This window comes from Neolamprologus multifasciatus, chromosome 7 (genome assembly GCF_963576455.1).
Source record: "Neolamprologus multifasciatus chromosome 7, fNeoMul1.2, whole genome shotgun sequence".
Classification (NCBI taxonomy): Eukaryota; Metazoa; Chordata; class Actinopteri; order Cichliformes; family Cichlidae; genus Neolamprologus; species Neolamprologus multifasciatus.
Genome location: NC_140445.1, coordinates 30,983,606 through 31,004,769, shown reverse-complemented (window position 1 = coordinate 31,004,769; position 21,164 = coordinate 30,983,606). Strand labels below are relative to the sequence as shown.

Sequence of the window (21,164 nt, the reverse complement as noted above, 5' to 3'; positions counted from 1 at the left end):
CACAGTTTACTTTATGCACTGTATTCACAAGTTTAGACCACAACCAGCTAATGGCCTCTATGAATGAACTGGCCCTTCAGTTTTACTGTCATTACTACTAATTCTGTATTATGTCAGCAATCTCCATATTTGGTGACAATCAGTATAACGATACATGATTTTTTTCATGCTTATGAATGAGTCAAAACGTGACCTGAATTTAAGTCAACTGCTCAATTTGAGCATGCGCATCTGGCACGGGGTGTGTTACATACCTGACCGCCCAGGTCGCAACCATAATGCTACCTCTGATTGGCTGAATTTCTTCCCAGTTATTGCTGTTTTACCGCACCTACATCCTACACTGAGTTGCCATTGAGGTCCAAAGATCACTGCACTGTTCAAACAAGCCCTGGGTTGCTAGGGGGAGGGGCATCCCAGCCAAGTTCTTCCTGGATGAACCTGAAATCTCTACTGCAGGCACCTCTCGGTACCACCACTTGGTACCTGGATTGGTACCTAGCGTGGGTTAACTTCGTCAAAAGCGGAAATAAAAGGAAACTTTAAAATCTTAAAAACCTCTTTTTTTTTTCCAGCCTGTGCTTGTGTGTGAGCAGGACTTTGGGGACAGAGGAAATCATAATTTTGTTGAGGTATGTGGCTGATTTTCACTTCAGACCGTGGAAGTGTGTTTGATATCCTGAATGTCATTAATAATAATCATAAACAAGCTCACAATTTGAACCCTTGAAGTTTGGCCTAGATTTCCGGCCTGGTCAGATTCACAATAGTTTGGACTGATTTAACATTATTGTGAGTGAAGAAATATTAAATGAAACTTAACAAAGTTTGTTGGCTTCTTTTTATGCTCGAAGATTCCATACATGTATTAGGTAGCATTAGAGGTTAGTGTCTAACCTCAGACTCACTTTATTACTGTTAAATTGCTATTGATTTCACTGTCAACATTTCCTATTCTCACTTTTTCTATTCAGAACTTTACTTTGCAAAAAGAAAACATGATGAAAAATACAAACAGTACTTGTATGTTATAATGGAGACTTAAGGGTGATGAACAAACCTGGTTGACTGGCACAAACGGTTAAAACAGGAGTGGTTTTATGTCTTTATAGCTTAGTAACACAAATAAAGTCTGGAGAGTGGGTGTACAATGCAGTGAAATGTATTTGCCTCCTTCTTAATTTCTTTTTTTTGCACATTTGTCACAGAATAACTTTTTTATGTTAGACTATGATAACTGAGAATGTAAATGGAGTTTTTAAATGATGATTTTATTTATTAAGGTAAGCTAGCCTATGTTGCAAAAGTAATTGCCCCCTACTCATAACACCAGGTTGTGCCAACCTTGTCAGCAAGAACTGCAATCAAGTATTTGTAATATCTGAGAATGAGTCTTTCACGTGGCTGGGGAGGAATTTTGGCTCACTCTTCTTTACAGAATTGCTTTAATTCATACATATTGGAGGGTTTTTGAGCATGAATGTCATGCTGGTGTTTTTGAGTGTGCTTGAACTTCATGGCACAAACTTATGGCTATATTCTCCCTCATTAACATTTTTTTCTAGTAGAATGCAGAATTGATACTTCCATCTGTTGCAGCAGGTTGTCCAGGTTCAACAGCCTAGATAACAGCAAAAGCAGCCACAGACCATCATGCTACTACCACAGCAATATGTGACTGTTGGTGTGATGTTCTTTTTATGGAATGGTTTGTTAGTTTTACGCCAGATGTAACAGGATATATTTTTCAAGTAAGTCCACTAAATGTTTTTCCAAAAAGTCTTGAAGATTGTCAAGATGTTTTTGGCAGGTTTGGGACAAGTCTTTGTGTTGTTTTTGGTCGGCAATGTTTTTAACCTTGGAGCTCTACCATAGACGCCATTTTTGTCCAGTCTCTTATTGTTGAATCTTGAACATTGACCTTAACTGAAGCAAATCAGGCCTGCAGTTCTTAAATGTATTTTTCTGAATTTGTCTGTGGCTTCATGCAATCTCTAAGGACTTTTGCTAGGATGGCCACTTCTGGGAAGGGTCATCATTTTAAAAATTGCATTTTGTATTTACTCTGTCTAATTTTCAAATCTATTTACCCTATATCTATATAGTTCTATTTAGTAGTAATAAATAAAGTATAGATAGATAGATATAGTATGTAGATGATAGTAGTTGTTTACTACCATCATCGGCACTGTTTTGGTGAAAGAATAGTGTCTGTCATCAGTCAGTGGCTATATTCACCCAATATATCAACAACAAAAAAAAAAAATAATGAATTTAACAGATTGCATGTAAAACTTTTTAAGATACTGTCAGAGCTTTTAAGGGTTTTTTTTTTCATTTTGTTTTTACAGTGAATCACAATTCTACTCAAACATGACCTTCCATATATTAACTGATTCCCTCTTGCTTTTGCAACAGTTTCTCCTTTCACTTGCTTTTTCGATATATGTAAGCCACAAAGGAACAACTCTTTGCCTAGCTACATAGGTCACTGTCATAAAAACACATGCATGCTTTCCCTAGGTTGTAAAACATGGAAAACTGAGATAAAGATGGGATCTGTAGTGTCACACTTTAACCCGGTACGTGGAAAAGGGAAAAGCGAAGGTAAGCTCTGATGCATGCAGAATTTCTGCTATGCGCTGAATAATTGTTATGTTTATCAGGGTTTTCTTGTTTGAAAATATTCCTGAACTACTGGGTTTTGAAACTTTTGTAAATTTAAGTTTTAAGTATGAATTGGAGTAAACATTTTTTTCAGAGTAGATTTTTTTTTTCTTAGCGCTCCTTTAACTTATTATAAACTCTCGCCCTCGATGTTTTATTTTCACAGAGGAGAGACGTTTAAGAGCTAATGACAGATCTTTCAATTTATCTCATGGCTATGCTGTAAGTATAAAAACAAATCTTATTATGAATATTCATTAAATACCATGGATATAAGAGTTTGAAAGTCGTACTGAGATCAAAAGCACAGATTGCTACTTCACTGCAACATTTACAGACATACTTAAATGCTGTCAATCACAAATGTGTCTTTAAGGTTTTTTTTTAATTTTTTTGGTTATTTGGTTTTGAAAATTACATACATCTCAGAGACTAATATCTGGAAATTTCCTCTACTTTAGAACAATGCCATCAGGACCTCCAAATACAACATCTTCACCTTCCTGCCGCTTAATTTATTTGAGCAGTTCAGAAGACTCGCTAATGCCTACTTCCTCTTCCTTCTTATCCTTCAGGTATCTCTACAGAACCATCTCTTCACATTGTGCAAACATTATCAGTAAAATGTCCATAAGTAATGCAATTTAAGTTTATTTAGCTTGCAGATGATCAAGCTAAATGATCATTGTACTAAAATAGTGTGTGTGTGTGTGTGTGTGTCCACAGTTAATCCCACAAATCTCCTCTTTGTCATGGTTCACCACAGCCGTCCCTTTGATTTTTGTGCTGTCTATATCGGCAGTCAAGGATGCCAATGATGACATAGTAAGCAGAAATTATAAAAATTGGAAACAGAATTGAAATCGTATTTAACTAAAAAAGAATCTCACTCAATATTATGGAAAAGAAAAAATAAATCTGATTTGTAAGCAAACAATGTTTTCTCTTGTATCAACTGAGCAGAACAGACACAAATGTGACAGACAAGTGAATAACCGAAAGGTGGACGTCCTCATGGATGGCCAGTAAGTCTTTGGAAACACAAATGAAAAACAAAAGAATACATTTTGTATGAAGAATTATGCAGTGTTTGGATTCATTTCTGTGTTTTATGTCTTTGTTCGCTTCCCGACAGACTAAAAAATGAAAAATGGATGAATGTTCAGGTTGGGGACATAGTCAAACTGGAGAATAATGAGTTTGTCACAGTAGGTTTTGGGAGGCTATAGTAAAGATTTGAAGAAAGTGAAAGCAATTAAATTCAAAAGCTTCAATCTACTGGACCATACTTATTGCTTTCATTTCTTAGGCAGACCTTCTGTTGCTGTCTAGCAGTGAGCCCCTTAATTTAGTTTATGTGGAAACAGCTGAATTAGATGGGTGAGTGTGGAGTACTGTGCAAAAACCTGTGTATGTTAGCATAATGGCTAATTTCTAACAATGCCTTACATTTCCCTTACCTTTTTCATGTCCTCTTGGTCTCCCCCAGAGAAACCAATCTGAAGGTGAAACAGGCTCTGACTGCAACTGGAGAGTTGGGAGACAACATTGAGGCACTGGCTGCCTTTAATGGTGAGAAGATACAGAAACATAAACAACAGACAAAAATAGTCTTGAATGAAACTTTTACAGTACATTCCTGTAAATAATGTTTTTGAGGCTATGTCTATAAAATCCCAATTTCAAAAAAGTGATGACACTGTGCAAAAAAAATGCAATGATATTCATTAACATGAAAAAGCTAAATATTAAATGGCTTCAGTGAACACTTAGGAGACCGTGTCACATTCTTCAGAGCTTTACTGATTTGCGCCATTTGTAAATTCTTTCATTCTTTTGTAAAACTGTAATAACAGAAATAGAGTGCGGTGTATTTAGTCTCCATACAAATACACAAATGGTACATTCAACATTGTTGTCGTGAGTAAACAGCCACTACACAATCTCAACATCAACAATACACTGGCATCGCATGTCAAGAAATACAATTAACACCATATGCTGGTATGTTTCATGCTAACAGGCTAAACAAAGCACCAACAGCTAGCTTTTGGTGATGTAGTAATGTAACAAACTTTTTAAACACAAAAGAAAGTCATCCCTTCACTGAACAAGGTTCTAATAAGTGAGATTAATCAATCAAATTCGCCACACTTACCCATTATGCCTTGTCAAGAGTAACAGATGCAGGAATTGTCAGAGACACAGAGAAATGGACCTTCCCTGTCGAGCACTGGGAGAAAAACTCCCGCTTGTGCTCTTACATGGTGCTTCCCATGTTAACCCACTAGATAGCAGGCTTTGCCATGAGAAGATCAGGAAAAAACATATTTACTGACACGTAGATGCAATTACTTACAGAACAATGATTATGATCTGTCATATAACAAACTTAGAACATACCTCAGAAATACCCGCGAGACACAATAAAAACAGATCAAACTTTTTAATTGAGACTTTTTATAATTTCATGAATATTTACTAATGTTAGTAGCACTGCATTAAAATCAGGCATGGTTCTGTCAATGAAATTACTGCACAAGCTCAGGAACATTTTCAGAAATTGCTTTTTCTGTGGCCAAATTTAATTGAAATTTCAAGTTATGTTTGAAAAATAAAGCCCCATCTTCTGTATTAAAGAGAAGAGTGCTTGTTCAGCCGCAAATACAATTACTGCTTATTGTATCAAGTCGTATAGAGGTTCATTAGTGAATGGGAAATTGGCAGCTGCACATTAGGAAAGGCACCACTGAGGATAAAAGGTATAACCAGGTTTTAAAACAACATCCCATCCAGATTGTATCTTTTTCAAATGATAGGCTTTGCATATTTTAGCAGGATGCTAAACCTCATACTGCATGGCTTCAAAGTGGAATAGTTTGAGTGTAGTTTATCTTGCTTACCAGCTCACCTTTTTTTAAATAAATGCTGACTTCTCTACTCTCCTTATTCATTCTTTTATTTCTTTCTTGATACTCTAAATATACTTTTATGAGGAAAGCTATCACTCACAATGTCCTTTAACAGTAACCTACTGTACATAGACTAATAATTATCTGTGCTGTAAAGAAGAAGGGGTGCATCTTTTTGACCAGGCAAATGAATTACAACAGAAATAAAAGGAAGAAATTCAAACTAAAGCAAACATTTTATTCCAGGCTTGCAAGGGCCTTTCCCACCATTGGTGCCCTGGCTAGTATGTCACACTTTTTCCTGCCCTATGAGGCCCATGCAAGTTACTCCCATCACATTCAAAATGACCCAAAAATATGTTAGAGAACTTAAAGGATTGACACATTGAATTTGAATTGTATTCTGTGAATGTATTTATTTTGAGTATTTTTTTTTATTTCTGCAAACAGCTAGGCTTGAGGAAGTGGAGCTATATGTGAGCTTATTCCCTTGAAACCTGGGAACTTTAATCCAAAATCTGTTGCTGACACCTCTGTTTCTCAGGTGAAGTGCGATGTGAACCTCCCAACAACCGTCTGGACAAGTTCAAAGGGACCCTGACAGTGAACGATGGCATCTATGCTTTGGACAATGACAAAATGCTGCTCAGAGGCTGCACTCTCAGGAACACTGAGTGGTGCTTCGGTTTGGTAATTTTTGGAGGTATGCTAGCTGGCTACTAGTACTGCAGTTGTGTACAGTTTACAATGGACAAGATTCTTTTTGGATTTAGCCTTTATAATTTACTCTGATAATAATGTAAATACACACAGTAAAGTAGAGGATGGATGGGCCTCTTGAGTAAAGTGTGCGAGGGCATCCAAAGGGTGCATGTGTTACACATTAGACTTGTTAAAGTGTCCAGCTTTTGAAAGTGAAATAGCCTAACTATTTATATTCACCTGCATTGTAAAACCAGTTGTAGTGGACCTATATAAAATGCTATTTTATGTTATTGTTACAATTTTTTTTAGCACAATTTATTAGCTAAATTAGGAATTTAATTTGGAAAGAATTTAACCTCTGAATCGTCCTTCTAACCAATCGGACTACAGAAGAATTAGCTTTAATGTGTTGCACTAACTGCCATCTCAGTTACTGTTTTGTCCAGAAATAATTTGGGAGTACATCTGTCATTTGGCACATCTCTTTTTGAGGTACAGGCTATTATGGGACTCACAAAAAGTCTTTCTGAGAATCAGCTTCAACCAAATTCACACATTCGTTAGAGGTTTCACAGTTTCTATTATAGAGGTGAGGGTCTCTTCCTTGTACTAAAGTCTACTACAGTGTGTTGTGTAAAAGCAAAAAAAACCCTGTATTTTTTTTTCTTTTACTACTTTCTCCTACTACTAAACAGTCTGTAAACCTTCTAAAAACTGTAACTGTCACACCAGTATTGTCACCAGTGTGTCTCAACATGACAACATGAACCTCTACAGGTCCTGACACTAAGCTGATGCAGAACAGCGGAAAGTCAGTATTCAAACGGACCAGCATTGATCACCTGATGAATATCCTTGTACTGTGTGTGAGTTTATAGACACATACCTTTAACTGTTTTAAAGATGACTCATAATATATATTACGTTCATAAAAACATTAATTACTCACATGCAGATTTGTGATCTCTTTGCTCTATCAGATCTTCGGTTTCCTGGGATTTATGTGTGCCATTATGGCCATTTTAAATGCATTCTGGGAAGCAAGCGAGGGCTCTTTGTTCACTGTGTTTCTTCCTCGCGAAGTGGGCATTGATGCTCATCTCTCATCATTCCTCACCTTCTGGTCTTATGTCATCGTTCTTAACACAGTGGTACCAATTTCTCTCTATGTCAGGTAAGTTTCAGTACAGAAAAACCTTGACAATTGTTTCATGTTTTGACCAACTGACCAATTTTTGCTACAATATTAGCATGGAAGTCATTCGTCTGGGGAACAGCTTCTTCATAAACTGGGACAGGAAGATGTACTATCCTAAGAAAGATACTCCAGCTCAGGCAAGAACCACCACACTCAGTGAGGAGCTAGGCCAGATTAAATACATCTTCAGCGACAAGACTGGCACTCTGACACAGAACATCATGACTTTCAACAAGTGCTCCATTAATGGAAAAGCTTACGGTGAGCAGCTTTGCTTGTGCAAAAATTAGTGAGCCAAATGGAAACAAGCATTGGTTGAAAAAGTGATTTTTAAGGTATATTTATCTTCTATTAAGGGGACCTCTATGATTTCTCTGGACAAAGAGTGGAAATTACAGAGGTGAGAGGAAAACAGATGATTACTCTGTTTGTGAACTTTGTTTAAAGGAAGTATTGATACAACTTTGTTGTTTTGGCTTTTCTTGCAGAGGACAGAGAGAGTGGACTTCTCCTGGAACAATCTGGCTGATCCAAAGTTCAGCTTTCATGACCACAGTCTGGTGGAGATGGTGAGAAGTGGAAACCCTGAGACTCAGGAGTTCTTCCGCTTGTTATCCCTGTGTCACACTGTCATGCCTGAGGAAAAGAAAGAGGGTGAGGGGTCCCCTAAAAGACATCTTTTATTTAATAAAACTCTTTAAAAGCCGTTGATAGCAGAACTGCTTTGCAGCAAATGTCCTGATAATTGAATATGTTTTTTTTTAATAGAACCTAGTCTTAAATAATACAGAGTGACTGTTTTTATTTTTCTTTAATCGCCACTATTACTATTTAAGGACAAGTTCTCCATTATATGTGTAGGGCATATAAAAAAACAAAACAAAACCCAACAAATTGACTTTTATAGTCCTCAAATGCACAATTTTCACATTTTCACTTACCACTACACTAATATCGTTTATAATCTTTATGTTGTAGGAGAGCTTAATTATCAGGCTCAGTCACCTGATGAAGGCGCTCTGGTGACCGCTGCAAGAAACTTTGGATTTGTGTTCCGATCACGCACACCAGAAACCATCACAGTCGTAGAGATGGGCAAACAAGTCATCTATGAACTTCTGGCTGTTCTGGACTTCAATAATGTGAGGAAGAGGATGTCTGTGATAGGTGAGATAAAGGGGCAGCAAGATGTTTAATTTCTAAGTTTATTTTTATCACAGAGAAGATATTTATTAATTTTCTTTAATATTTTATTAATTTTCCGATTAACCTCCTAGGACCTGGCGTCCACATATGTGGACATCACATTTTGGGTTACTTAGACCAAAATAGGTCTGATATCCACTTACGAGGACATTATACTGCTACTGTTCTATCGAAATTTTAAATGAATATCCTCATATGTGGCTCTCATCAAAGAGAAATTAAAAATGCATGCCATGGAAGAGTTCGGGTCTTAGGAGGTTAAAGATCTATTTACATAATATTATAATTAAAAATATAATTTAAAAATATTGTCTCTCCATTCAACTTTTTATTTTATAACCTAGGACCAGCTGCTCGGTGCCTACCTGTGATACATTTCTGAATAACATAATTGTAACTTTCCGTGTCATGTACAGTGCGTGGCCCAGAGGGGAAGTTGACTCTATACTGCAAAGGTGCAGACACCATCATCTTGGAAAGACTGCACCCCTCCTGTAACAAACTGATGAAGCTGACCACAAATCACCTCAATGTGAGCGATCCAAAACTTATACCAGCAGCTTGAAGCTAAAGTCAGTAGTATTATTTTTTAAATTAATTTCATTTATCAAACAAAAATAGGAGTATGCAGGTGATGGCCTCCGTACACTGGCTTTGGCCTACAAGGATTTAGATGAGATCTACATGAAAGATTGGACACAGCGCCACCATGAGGCCAGCATCGCCATGGAGGGACGTGAAGAAAAACTTGATGAACTTTATGAAGAGATAGAGAAAGATATGATGGTTAGTCCAAAAACCCTTGCCATGTTGCTAGATAGACCGACCACAGTTTGCTGGTTGATTACCTGTGAGTACTTTGGCAGATACTTGATTTTCCACTAGAGTTACAGTTAAATGCGCATTCTTTAACTATCATTTGTGATAACTGCAAAGGATGGCTTCATTGCTTTACTTTCTGCAGCATCAGTTTAAATGATAACTACATTTGTGGCTTTAGTTGTTGGGAGCGACAGCTGTGGAGGACAAGTTGCAAGACGGTGTACCACAGACCATTGAGCAACTGGCTAAAGCTGACATCAAAATCTGGGTGTTAACTGGAGATAAGCAAGGTCAGTGTCAACATACTGTGTAATCTATTTAAACCACTCATTTCAAAATGGATAAATAATACTGCCATATGATATACAGTTCGAAACATGTATTACACCAAAGTGACTGAGATTTTTTTTTGAAACAGAGACAGCAGAGAACATTGGCTATTCCTGTAACATGCTAAGAGAGGAGATGAAGGATGTCTTCTTTGTTTCAGCAAACACTGCTAAAGGAGTCAAAGAGGAGCTACTGTGAGTCTATTAGATATTTAAACATACTTAAAATAACTAAGAAAGTAATGACCATCATTTAATTAGGAACAAACTGACACATATTTGAAGCTTTGTGTTACTGTGCTTTCAAATAAACAGCCCATAAAATAATAGAAACTGTCACCATCTTATTTTTTAACTAACTACCATAAGCTAATTCTAACATAAAATAAATAAATTACATAAAAATCTGACTTAGGATAAAAATAATAGTAATGAAGAAAAGGAAGAAGATGGGTTAAGAGTTGAAAGACTTTAAGGCTTTTTAAAATATATTTAAAATAGTTTATTCTGTCCAAATATTTTCAGGAATGCTCGAAGGAAAATGTGTCCAGAAGCAGCAGAGGAGCCATCTGTGACTACATCCCGCAGAGGCCTGTTTTGGGTTGAGAAAATGGAGACTGTGCAGGATGAGAAGGTGGATGGAGAATATGGCCTAATTATAAATGGGCACAGTTTGGTAAGAAGCTGCTGAAGCCACAAGAATTGTTTCTTGTGTTGTTCCTTCTCACTTGTGCTTCCATGTATTAATCACCCAATGTTTGAAGTAGATTTTATATGTGTATATAAGGTGCTTAATTTGAGGTATGACTTCTTCTGGTTGTCATATAAGCTGCCACCTGTCTGCACATGGACCGCTCAAGTATCTGATTCTGTTGAGAAATTGCTCTCCATGCCTGGATGAGTGCAGCCTGCAGCCTGCAGCTGAGCAGTGATCATCGGTTGTGGCTGCCTCTGATAAACACATCCAATAGCATGTTAGAAGCAAGTTTACTAGGAGACATATTAGGACAAAATGCTACACTAAATTATGCTAAATGATACACTGGCTGAGTTGTGGCGGGGGTAGTCCTGTAAAGTCAGCCACAAACAGGGTGCTGCTGCTAGAATGACACAGCTCAGAATTACCTCATCTTGGTACTTCTGCTTGGTACTTCAGCTTGCCAGTAGTATAACCTTAGTCAGATTTAGCCAGTCGCAGCACGACAAACGTGTTACATTCACTGTTTTGTGTGTGTGTGTGTGTGCTCTGAGACCAGTAGTTTAAGAATGCAGTAAACTGTACCAATTCTGAAGTGTGAGTCATCCAGATCTGAAACCTACCTACTCACAGAATTTTTTTAAGTGATTAAAATGAGAAATTTCCAGAATTTTAATTTAAATGTAACTAGCATTAAACATATACACTTTGGAATTTAATATTTTTATACTACAATGATTATTAAAATTTACCTGCCTTAAGAGACTTTCTTTTTGGTGTCCATTTTGAGGTGATAAGGTTGTGCCAGGGAAGCTTGGCAGATGACCTCATTGCACTACTGTAATCCCTTCTTCCCTTCATCATCAGGCCTTTGCACTGGAGAAGAACTTGAGGTTGGAGCTGCTGAGGACAGCATGCATGTGTCAGACAGTGATTTGCTGCAGGGTCACTCCTCTGCAGAAGGCCCAAGTGGTTCATCTGGTCAAAAAATATAAGCAGGCTGTCACTCTTGCCATTGGGGATGGAGCCAATGATGTCAGCATGATAAAGGGTAACTGTATTTTTACTACAACTAACCAGCTGGGAAATATGTAGCTACTGTTATTGACCCTGGCCGTTTTATTTCTTCCTTTTCTGTGTGTCAGCTGCTCATATTGGTGTAGGTATCAGTGGACAGGAAGGCATGCAGGCAGTCCTCTCCAGCGACTTTTCCTTTGCACAGTTCCGTTACCTTCAGCGCCTCCTGCTGGTGCATGGCCGCTGGTCCTACATCCGCATGTGCAAGTTCCTTGGATATTTCTTTTACAAGAACTTCACTTTTACCCTTATGCATTTCTGGTACGCCTTCTTTTGTGGTTTCTCAGCACAGGTGAGACATATGCATTGTAAATGTATAGTGAAATGTAAATGTTTATATGCAGTTTGAGAAAACAGAAGGAAATATAGTAAGGAAGAAAAATGAGCAAAATAACAAAAAGACCATACAGCCAGACTGCAGAAAAACATGGATATACTGGTCAGTTGCTGATTGGCTGCTGAAGCCCTGTTCTGGACAGGTTAGAGTGCTCAGTTATCAGTTTATGCTAGCATCTTGTTTAGCAAGCTCCATTCATGGCCTGTATAGCTGCATTGCACAGACACAGCAAATCATTTATCTGACTATAATTTAAATGGGTGATTATTATCACAACTCAGGCTATCCTGAATGGTTGCCATGAAGGAGGATGCAGGCTGTAAACACCATGCTGTAATGCATTTTAATAAGGTACACTATGGGAATTTACTTTTTTGACCCAGCTTCAAGGATCTACAGTTTTTGGCCCTTTGTTGCATTGGCTTTCTTTTCAGCCTTAGAAGTTTGCCATTTGCATATAATATAAACTTACCCAAAACAACACAAAAACAAAGAAATAGAGAGAATTTTAAATAAAATAAAATAAATGTAGAGCTGAAACTAAACTTTTCACAAGCAAAAAGCAAATCTCTGTAGTCAGTCATGGTGTGGTAATTATTTATCTAAACACTGTTGTAGTTTTTGTGCTGGGAGATCTTTTTTTAATGATTTATCTCTATCTCAGACTGAAAACCAGGACAAATGTATATAAGTAAATTCATATAATTTCTTTAATGCTACATTCATGCATTCTGGTTATCTACAGACTGTGTATGACGAGTGGTTCATCACCTTCTACAACACAATTTACACAGCTCTTCCTGTCCTCGGCTTGAGCCTCTTTGAACAGGTATGTGTAGCCAGCGTAGACTGGTAAGTCTAAATATCCCACCTTAAATTTCTTTCACATACAAGGACAAGGGGAGCAAGTGAATCAGCGCTCAGGGCCCAGAGACTAAGCAGGTCTTAAATACACCATTTATTCGTAAATATACACTATTCCAAAAAAAGAATACAACATTTCTCACACACTGAGGTGTACCTCTTCCCTGCTGTCGATTACACATGTCGCCTCCCAGTATCGTTCTTCTTGCTGTTGGGACTGGGATGCTGTGTTACGCTGGCTGGTCCATTGCACCCCACGATCAGACAGGCGCTGGCTTGCATGCGTTTCTTCCTTCCTCCTCTCTGAGCTCACCCTCTCCTCTAACAAGTTTGTTTGGTGGCTAATATCCCACCTCAGGGCACGCCCACACTTCAACAAGTGCCTACTATTGTCCGCCTAGTCCACACTGGATTAAAAGGATATCGTGCAACAACACTAAAACATGCAATATAAATATCAGAATAAAACCATTCAAATAAACTCAGTACTCTATGCACCAATACACACTATGATCAAAACAACATAAACCATCAAACAAACACAAATTTCCACTGTGTGACATATGCAGCAGAAAATTATTCACCATGTTTAGGTGTAATTTTTATGTCATATCCCAGTGCCTGCATCAACCAGGCTTTCTCATCTCTTTCTCGAAACCTTGTTTTCTGCAGGATGTAAATGATCGCTGGAGTTTACAGCACCCTCAGCTCTACGCTCCAGGGCAGAAGAACCAATACTTCAATAAGAAAGAATTTGTGAGGTGTGTGATGCACAGCTGCTACAGTTCCTTGATCCTCTTCTTTATTCCCTGGGCTTCCATGCATGACACAGTCAGAGATGACGGAAAAGACATTGCCGACTATCAGTCGTTTGCTTTACTGGCACAGACCTGCCTGCTTATTGTGGTGTTTGCACAGGTAAGAAATACAACTCTTGTTGTCAGAAGCATTATAGCATGCTTGGCAATGACATATTAGCCTTGGAATAAAAGAAAATGACAGCGATGTCGCAACACTGTTCGTCCTCTGTTTCTCTAATATTTTGCACTAAAAATCAGTGAACAGCTTTTTAAATGTGTAAACATTATATTGTGGAATTTCCTTTTTAATTTATATATGTATGTATCCCATACCACAGTATCAAATTATACTCATCTCAGTCACTGAACACATTTAAAAACAATCATTTTTTTCAGCTGTTTCTTGACACCTATTACTGGACAGCAATAAACCAATTATTTGTGTGGGCAAGTATTGCGGTCTACTTTGCCATCACATTCACCATGTACAGCAGCGGCATGTTTTTGATCTTCACGTCTGCTTTCCCCTTCACTGGTAAGTAGATCTGCCATGGTGTCATGGTCCTGGGCCATGTTGGCCCAGTATTCTTAGTTTTCGTGTGTTTTGTATTTTGTTCTTTATTTATGCCGTGGTTCCTAGGTTCTGTTAAGATGTTCCTTATTTGATTACCCTCTGTGTATCTGTGAGCCCTCGTTTCCCCCCCTTGTGTTTTATTCCATGTTTTCCCCAGCCCGTTATGTCTGTGCTCTCCCCGTGCTCTCTCTCCTCCTGTCTGAACCTCTGTGTACTTCCTGTTTTTCTTTGACAGTCTCCCGTCAGTGTTGCGTTTACTCCTGCCGTGTCTTGTTATGATTATCAGTATCACCTGTGTTCCCCGTGTGCTCCCACTTCCCTCGTTAACCCTCTGTGTATTTATGTCTGCATTCAATCCTGCCTCCGTGAGCTTGCGTATGGGTCCTCATCCTGCCTGCACACAGCCGCAACCATGACACATGGCGGCTACTTGCTGTGGTCCACTTGATTTTTTAGAAATTAAACCATATCAAGTTATTTTAAGATTTGGCTGATTGATACAGTGTAAATAGGTCAGCGTTTCCACGTATTCCATTTTTTTTGTGGATTTAGTGTTTATCGCTTACATATGCACATTATAATGCTGTAACTTACAACAATTCTTTTACTTTGTTTTTAATTGCTGGTCCAATATTTGTTTGGATTCCAGGCACAGCAAGAAACTCTTTGAACCAGCCTAACATATGGCTCACCATATTCCTGAGTTCGCTCCTCTGTGTCCTGCCTGTGGTAGCATTTCGTTTCATTCTCATACAGCTTCGTCCTACCATCAATGACGAGGTGAGAAAAATATTAGATAGACATTAAAGCCATCTTATGTGTAGGAGGTGGACCGTAAATAAGGATGTGAACTGATGTAATGTTGTGCAAAAAACGAAATAAATATTAAAGTCATCTAACTTGTTTCTTTCTAGGTGAGAGCTAAGGCGCGAAAAGAGGCATTGCCAGCACCTGCTCCTCGTCGCACACTGAAAAAGCGCGTCACCAGGCGGTCAGGCTATGCTTTCTCACACTCTCAGGGCTATGGTGCTCTGGTAATGTCTCAAAAATTCCTGCTGAAAGGACACATGAGAAGACTAGCTCTGTTTGACCGCACAGATTCTCCCATGGTTCAAAATCAGCCACAGCACTACCGCACTATTACTGAGGAGTCAGAGTCACAGAGCCCATAGCCTCGAAGTTTGCAGGGACTGAAACACTTCATTCATTCATATATATATATATATATATATATATATATATATATATATATATAATGAATCAACAGTCATGAGAGGATATACAAATTCTGCTTTCCGGGTCTAATTTTTACACTTAAAACTGAGTCAGTATAAAAATTCATGGTGTTTTACAGTACTGTGCAAAGATCTTGCATCAATCCTCAAAATGGGAACTAGGTGCAACAGATACATGGAAATACACTCTATACAGCAAAGGGTTTGTACACTTCTAACAAGCTTGAAAGTCAATATCTGTATGAGCACAGTTATTCTTCAGCATTGCCTTAGCTCTCTTAACCAAGCCTTCTTGTAGTTAAGTCCTCTTCAGGAATAGTTCTCCAATCTGGACATTCAAAGCTCTTCTTCTCCATCAAGATGATCTCACACTGTCTAGGTCTGTGCTCCAATCTATGATTGGTTTTGTTGTTGTTGTTGTTGTTTTTGATACTCTGACAGTGTGTTTCACATCATTTTCATACTGGAAATGGTGGCTCAAAATGTGACGGTACTTTTCTATGTTCATAATTACATCAATTCTCAAAGGTTCCCACTGGCACTGGTTAAAATCTAGCCCCAAACCATCACAGAGCATCTACTGTGTTTTACAGATGGCTGTAGACCTCTTTACTGATTCCACTGTGCATATTGATGACATTTAGTGATACTGATACTGATTACATTTGGATTAATTCATCCATAAGACCTGTTGTCACTTACTAAGTTGAGTAGTTTGGCATAGATTAGCCTTTTCCCACCTGTTTTCCTTTCTTAACAAAGGCTGCTTGAGAGCCAATCTTACACTGAGATCATTTCTGATTAACCTTTAGTGAACATTGGATGGATCACCTGAAGAGCCTGAAGCATCTCTTAGGTCAGGTCTTTGGTGGGTTTTCTCCCCTAAGTTCAGGATTTTCAGATACTGTTCAAGTGTCGTAGATAGTTGGTTGACCTGTCACCTCTTCTTTAGTCTGCCATTTGTCCAGGTTCATTCAGTTAGATTAGTTTGTTTTTTTTAAACTTTTTAAAAAATTAATTAGTGAGTGTTAACTGGCTTAATGAACAAAAATATTAGTCTGAAAATTGTCAGGCACGAGGACAGGACTGAATGGGTGAAAAAGCAAAGAAAAACATTGAAAGAGCATCAGAAAGCCTGGGGAATTATTGCTCAAAACATTTCAAATTTATTTTTTTTAAATTAAGAATCATATGGTATGATTGATTTAAAGGTCTTAATTGAGCCAATGTTGGTTTGGTAAAAAGGCTATATGTTTGATCTGTTGAAAATATGTTAATGTTAACCTGAAATTAGTTAAGAGACCGAAAAATGTGACATTGTTCTTGGTTTCTGTCCTACGTTGTTTTCTTTTTGTTTATTTTTAAAATTTTGAACTTGCCACCAGCTGAACTGAAACAACTGGATTATTATACTACTTATCTTTACAGCATGTTTTTTTCTCAGGTGAAATGTCAGATGTTAATCTGAACAATTATCAATTGGTGATTTAATTTGAATTGAAGTCTATTGTACTGTTTTGTTTTTAGTTATAATACATTTTTACATAAAGATATTTGAACATTGTTTTTTTTTTTTTGTTCTTTTCCTTATTATCTATTTGTTCATTTAACATTTGGTTCTTGATTGTTTAGGCACTAGCTTAAACTCAGTATCTTCCAATTACAGCCAGGGGTCAGTGTTGTCTCTGTAACTGTGTGTTCACATTTTCACAACATTCGAAATAGAATAGAATAGAATAGAATAGAGGTGTCATTACTGGGGAAAGATCAGCGGTCACCAGGCAACACATTTGAATTATAAAATCTACAAATTTTGTTGCCTGTGACTGAATTTCTCACTTCAATAAGATAGTTTTTGTGACATGGGAGGAAAGATGGGAAGAAGCAAAAATACACACTCGTGCAGTTTTGTCTTTTAGGATGAAGTGACACCTTAAAGGCTGTTTAAATATACAAGTACTGTAGATTTATTGAAACATGCTTGCAATAAAACTATATATACACATAGTTTTTGTATCAGAGAACAGAATTGTCAGGATTGGCAAGAGGCCCAAAAATGTGCCAATTTAAAAAAAAATATCATAACTTGACCTTGTTTACGAAGCACAGATTCACACAGATTCTTTTGCAATATGTGTGCAGCTGTGTGTATTGTCCCTCACAATCACGTATTTCACTAACACTTCCCATTGTACACAAACACAGCTGCATTCATCTCACAACTGCAGTGTCCTCTGAGACGGCGAGCAACGACCTCACTGACAGAGGGCTGTCCCAGTGTGGCACAGATCCAGAAGAGCTTTTAGTTGGCTTACTGATGCACAAAATAAAGAAACAGGTCAGTTTGTACTGCCTGGAGCTTTATGGAGCAGTGCATTTCTTTTTAAACATAGAAACTGAGGGACTGCATAGAAGACCAAAAATAAGTAGACAAGAAACATGTAGGCCAATAAAATAATTATTAAAGCCACTGAGTGAAGACATGACGAATAAAATTCTTAAAAATTAAAATCTTTTGAAAGTCTCCATGTTAAATTGTATTTTAACACTGGGAATCAGTTTGTATTACGCTGATAAAACTCTGCTCATGTAGCTTCCTTCCTTTCCACTTTAACCCACACTGACTGCTCCTTCTTTCGTGGCCATGCAGGGCAGCCAGCATGCTTGACAGTCCAGTGAAGGTCATCGGAGGATCTCACTGTACAGAGCAGCGAGAAGCTCTTGCATGTTATATCATTAATAGCCTGCATGTATGGCACACCCTAACTATGACATGGCTTATGACTATTAACTTGGTCATTCTTGCATTTTGGAATAACTTAAGAATTGACCCTTCGTCCCATATCTTTAAATAATCATGTAAGAATAATAAAAACCAGTAGTAAAGCATCAAAAGAAGCAGGGTAAATCCTTTACCGCATTAATATTTATTGAGCCAGACATAGCCAACAGTGCTGGTTTAAAATGGTCCAAAATGGAGGAAAGAAGAGAAAGTGAAGTGAAGTGGAGTGAAGGGAAAATACATACATTCAAAGAATTTGTTAAAGACAGTAAGTTATAAAAACAGAACAGACACCTGCAAACAAACGGGCATAGTCTGACATTATCATACAACCCCCCCCCCCCCCCCCCCCCCCCTCGTCTTACTGGTTGGCTTCTGTAAGAAGAGACAGCAGTCTGAAATTCAAGAGAAAGAGAATTTCACACTTGGCAGTCCAACTTGAACTAAGGATTGTTATGTGGTAGAGCCAAGGAGACAGTGCTCTGGTTTATGTTAAGAACAACTTTTAAGTTTTAAGTTAAGACATATTCACTTAAGACAAACCAAGCATATCTGAATTTCTGAGTGTTCTTTTCTATCATATTTAAGAATCAATATGGTTATGGCCTTTATATTTTAAAAATTGCTGAGCTTTGCTGAGCAATACCATGGATTTAAATCCGTGGTATTGTTGTGGTTTAAATCAGCTTTTTACGTACTTCTGTTATTTCAGAGTCAATGCTGTTCAGGTCTGAAGGCTGTGTATTTAAAACAACACATTGATTTTCAAATGCTTTAATCGTGGAAAGAAACCATCTGAAATCATCTCTGGTGTATTCAAGAAAGTGGGATCAGTAAATTCTGAACTAAGGAAATCACTTTATGTGAATGGGAGTTCAGTAAAACTAAGTTCAGCTGGTTGCCCATATGGAAAAGAAATAGTAAAAACTTATATGACTTAACTCATGAAAGTGGCCACTTTCATGAGTAAATCATATAAGGCTTACATGATTTACTCATGAAAGTGGCCACTTTCTCATTACTTTCATATATTGTTTTAGTAAGTATCCAAAACATACAAGTTTCATTATATAATTTTTCAAGGAATCATATCTGTTTTTACTCTTGTATGCTTTTCATACAAGTTTCACACAAGACAGATACAAACTTTATAAGATTTATATACATCTTTTCCATATGGGTGGACTGTAACCCTGCAGGTCATTCCCCATCCAGAGCACATGAATATACTTCACAGGGGAACATAAATATAACAGCTGACTAACCATTTGAGAGTGTTGATTTGAAGGCTTTGTTCAGTCTAGGCAGTCTAAATATGTTAAGAGCCTGAAATTGTTTCCAGATTAGACTGGTGACTCAGTGTTAAGATGCCGACCTCACAGGAGCTCAAACAACAGTTTAATGGTGGCTTAAGGGTTTTGCTATTTGACAAATACTGATACTCACAGCAGGTGAGTATAGAGGCTCATGAAATGAGTTATCTATAAGAAGAGCCTAAGTCAGGGGTGTCCAACTCCAGGCCTCAAGGGCTGGTGTCCTGCAGGTTTTAGATGTGTCCTTGATCCAACACAGCTGATTTAAATGGCTAAATTACCCCCTCAACATCTCTTGAAGTTTTCCCAGAGGCCTGGTAATAAACTAATTGATTCAGGTGTGTTTTGACCCAGGGTGATATCTAAAACCTGCAGGACACTGGCCCTTGAGGCCTGGAGTTGGACACCCCTGAACTAAGTGGTGTCACTTGCAAGCCTTGTATCTAAATAAAGGATTACCCTTAACAATAAAAGGTACTCTAACCCCCAGCTGGCATGTTAGCACAAGTGAGGGAGTGTGTTCCAAAATTGTGCGTGTTGTAAAATGTATCTCATTTATTTGCAAAAGGTTTAATTTAAAGATAACTTTTCCTCCCACTTTTACTACATCAATGTAAACCTAGAGTCTGTGTGCAGTATAAATACATCATCTGGTAAATTTGGGTCAAAAAGGCAAAAGGTTTCCCTTTTGAAATAGAAGACAACAGAAATCACGTGACTTAGAGCTGGGCAGAGTCCTATTGATCTCATTTTCAGTGGGTCAAAGAAGGTATTGCTTAAATATGAGGAACACGATGTTAACTCTGCAAAGGTTCAATACCCAAGCCAACATTAAGTAATAATCACTTTGGACTGACATGAACTATCCAAATGTACAGTTCACATTTCATAGACATTTAAAGGTGGATGGAGCAAAGCAAGTTCTCGTGATTGTAAGATTGGAATTTGAGCTTTTTGATGGCTTCCTTTCCAATCACATTAAACTCTGTGCTAATGAGAATAAAATCTTTTTGTGAGCAATTCTTGTGCATGACTTACTTTGAGTTTGATTTGACAATTAAATGAGCACTTAAAATCTAATTAAATGATGGAAAGGGGGGGGGGGGGCATTGCTTCTGTACTGCATTTCACATTTTTCAGTGCTTACATATAGTTTCATACTGTTAGATTATTTCACAAAACATCAATTCTGCTGCACAGAATAGGTAACTAACAGGACTGCATTTTGGCCTGTATTATAGGCAGATTAGTCACCATGCACAGTTCCTAGACCAGAAGATCAAAAACATTTCTTTCCAGATAGAGCAGAGTCACCTTCAGCTCACTGCTGAATGGAGCTGACAAGCTGGCATGAAAATATCCCCGCTAATAATGCTTTCCACTGCATGAGACACCTCTGTGCCAGCTGGACTCAAAACAAGGTCAGTCTTTGCCAGTGGTTCCAAAAAACAGGAAAATAGAGGTGGTCTGAAAGTTGAAAGGGTTTTTTTTTTTGGTGCAATAACTTCAAAAACCTGGTTTGGTCTGTTGCAACTGCTGTAAATGATTAGCAGACAGCAAAACATCATCCTCATATGTTAGCTCTTTGTTAAAATAAAATGGTGTTCTTCAAATGTAGCACTTAATGCACCATTTTCTTAAATGTG

At 37.8% G+C, this 21,164-nt stretch overlaps 1 protein-coding gene across 1 annotated transcript; it reads left to right on the top strand.

The window, feature by feature from the left end:
* Positions 1-130: 130 nt before the first annotated feature.
* Positions 131-19,100, top strand: LOC146514556 (phospholipid-transporting ATPase ID-like). The gene is made up of 28 exons (XM_085165888.1): positions 131-632; positions 2,524-2,607; positions 2,834-2,889; positions 3,129-3,242; positions 3,394-3,492; positions 3,631-3,692; positions 3,803-3,875; positions 3,977-4,047; positions 4,157-4,239; positions 6,124-6,282; positions 7,062-7,150; positions 7,265-7,458; positions 7,535-7,743; positions 7,839-7,882; positions 7,971-8,136; positions 8,461-8,649; positions 9,105-9,220; positions 9,310-9,474; positions 9,689-9,800; positions 9,929-10,034; positions 10,365-10,515; positions 11,404-11,587; positions 11,682-11,905; positions 12,696-12,779; positions 13,487-13,732; positions 14,011-14,149; positions 14,838-14,968; positions 15,103-19,100. Exons 2-28 carry the CDS (start codon positions 2,553-2,555, stop codon positions 15,358-15,360), a joined length of 3,579 nt encoding a protein of 1,192 aa, XP_085022014.1. The 5' UTR covers positions 131-632; positions 2,524-2,552; the 3' UTR covers positions 15,361-19,100.
* The last annotated feature ends 2,064 nt before the right edge of the window (positions 19,101-21,164 follow it).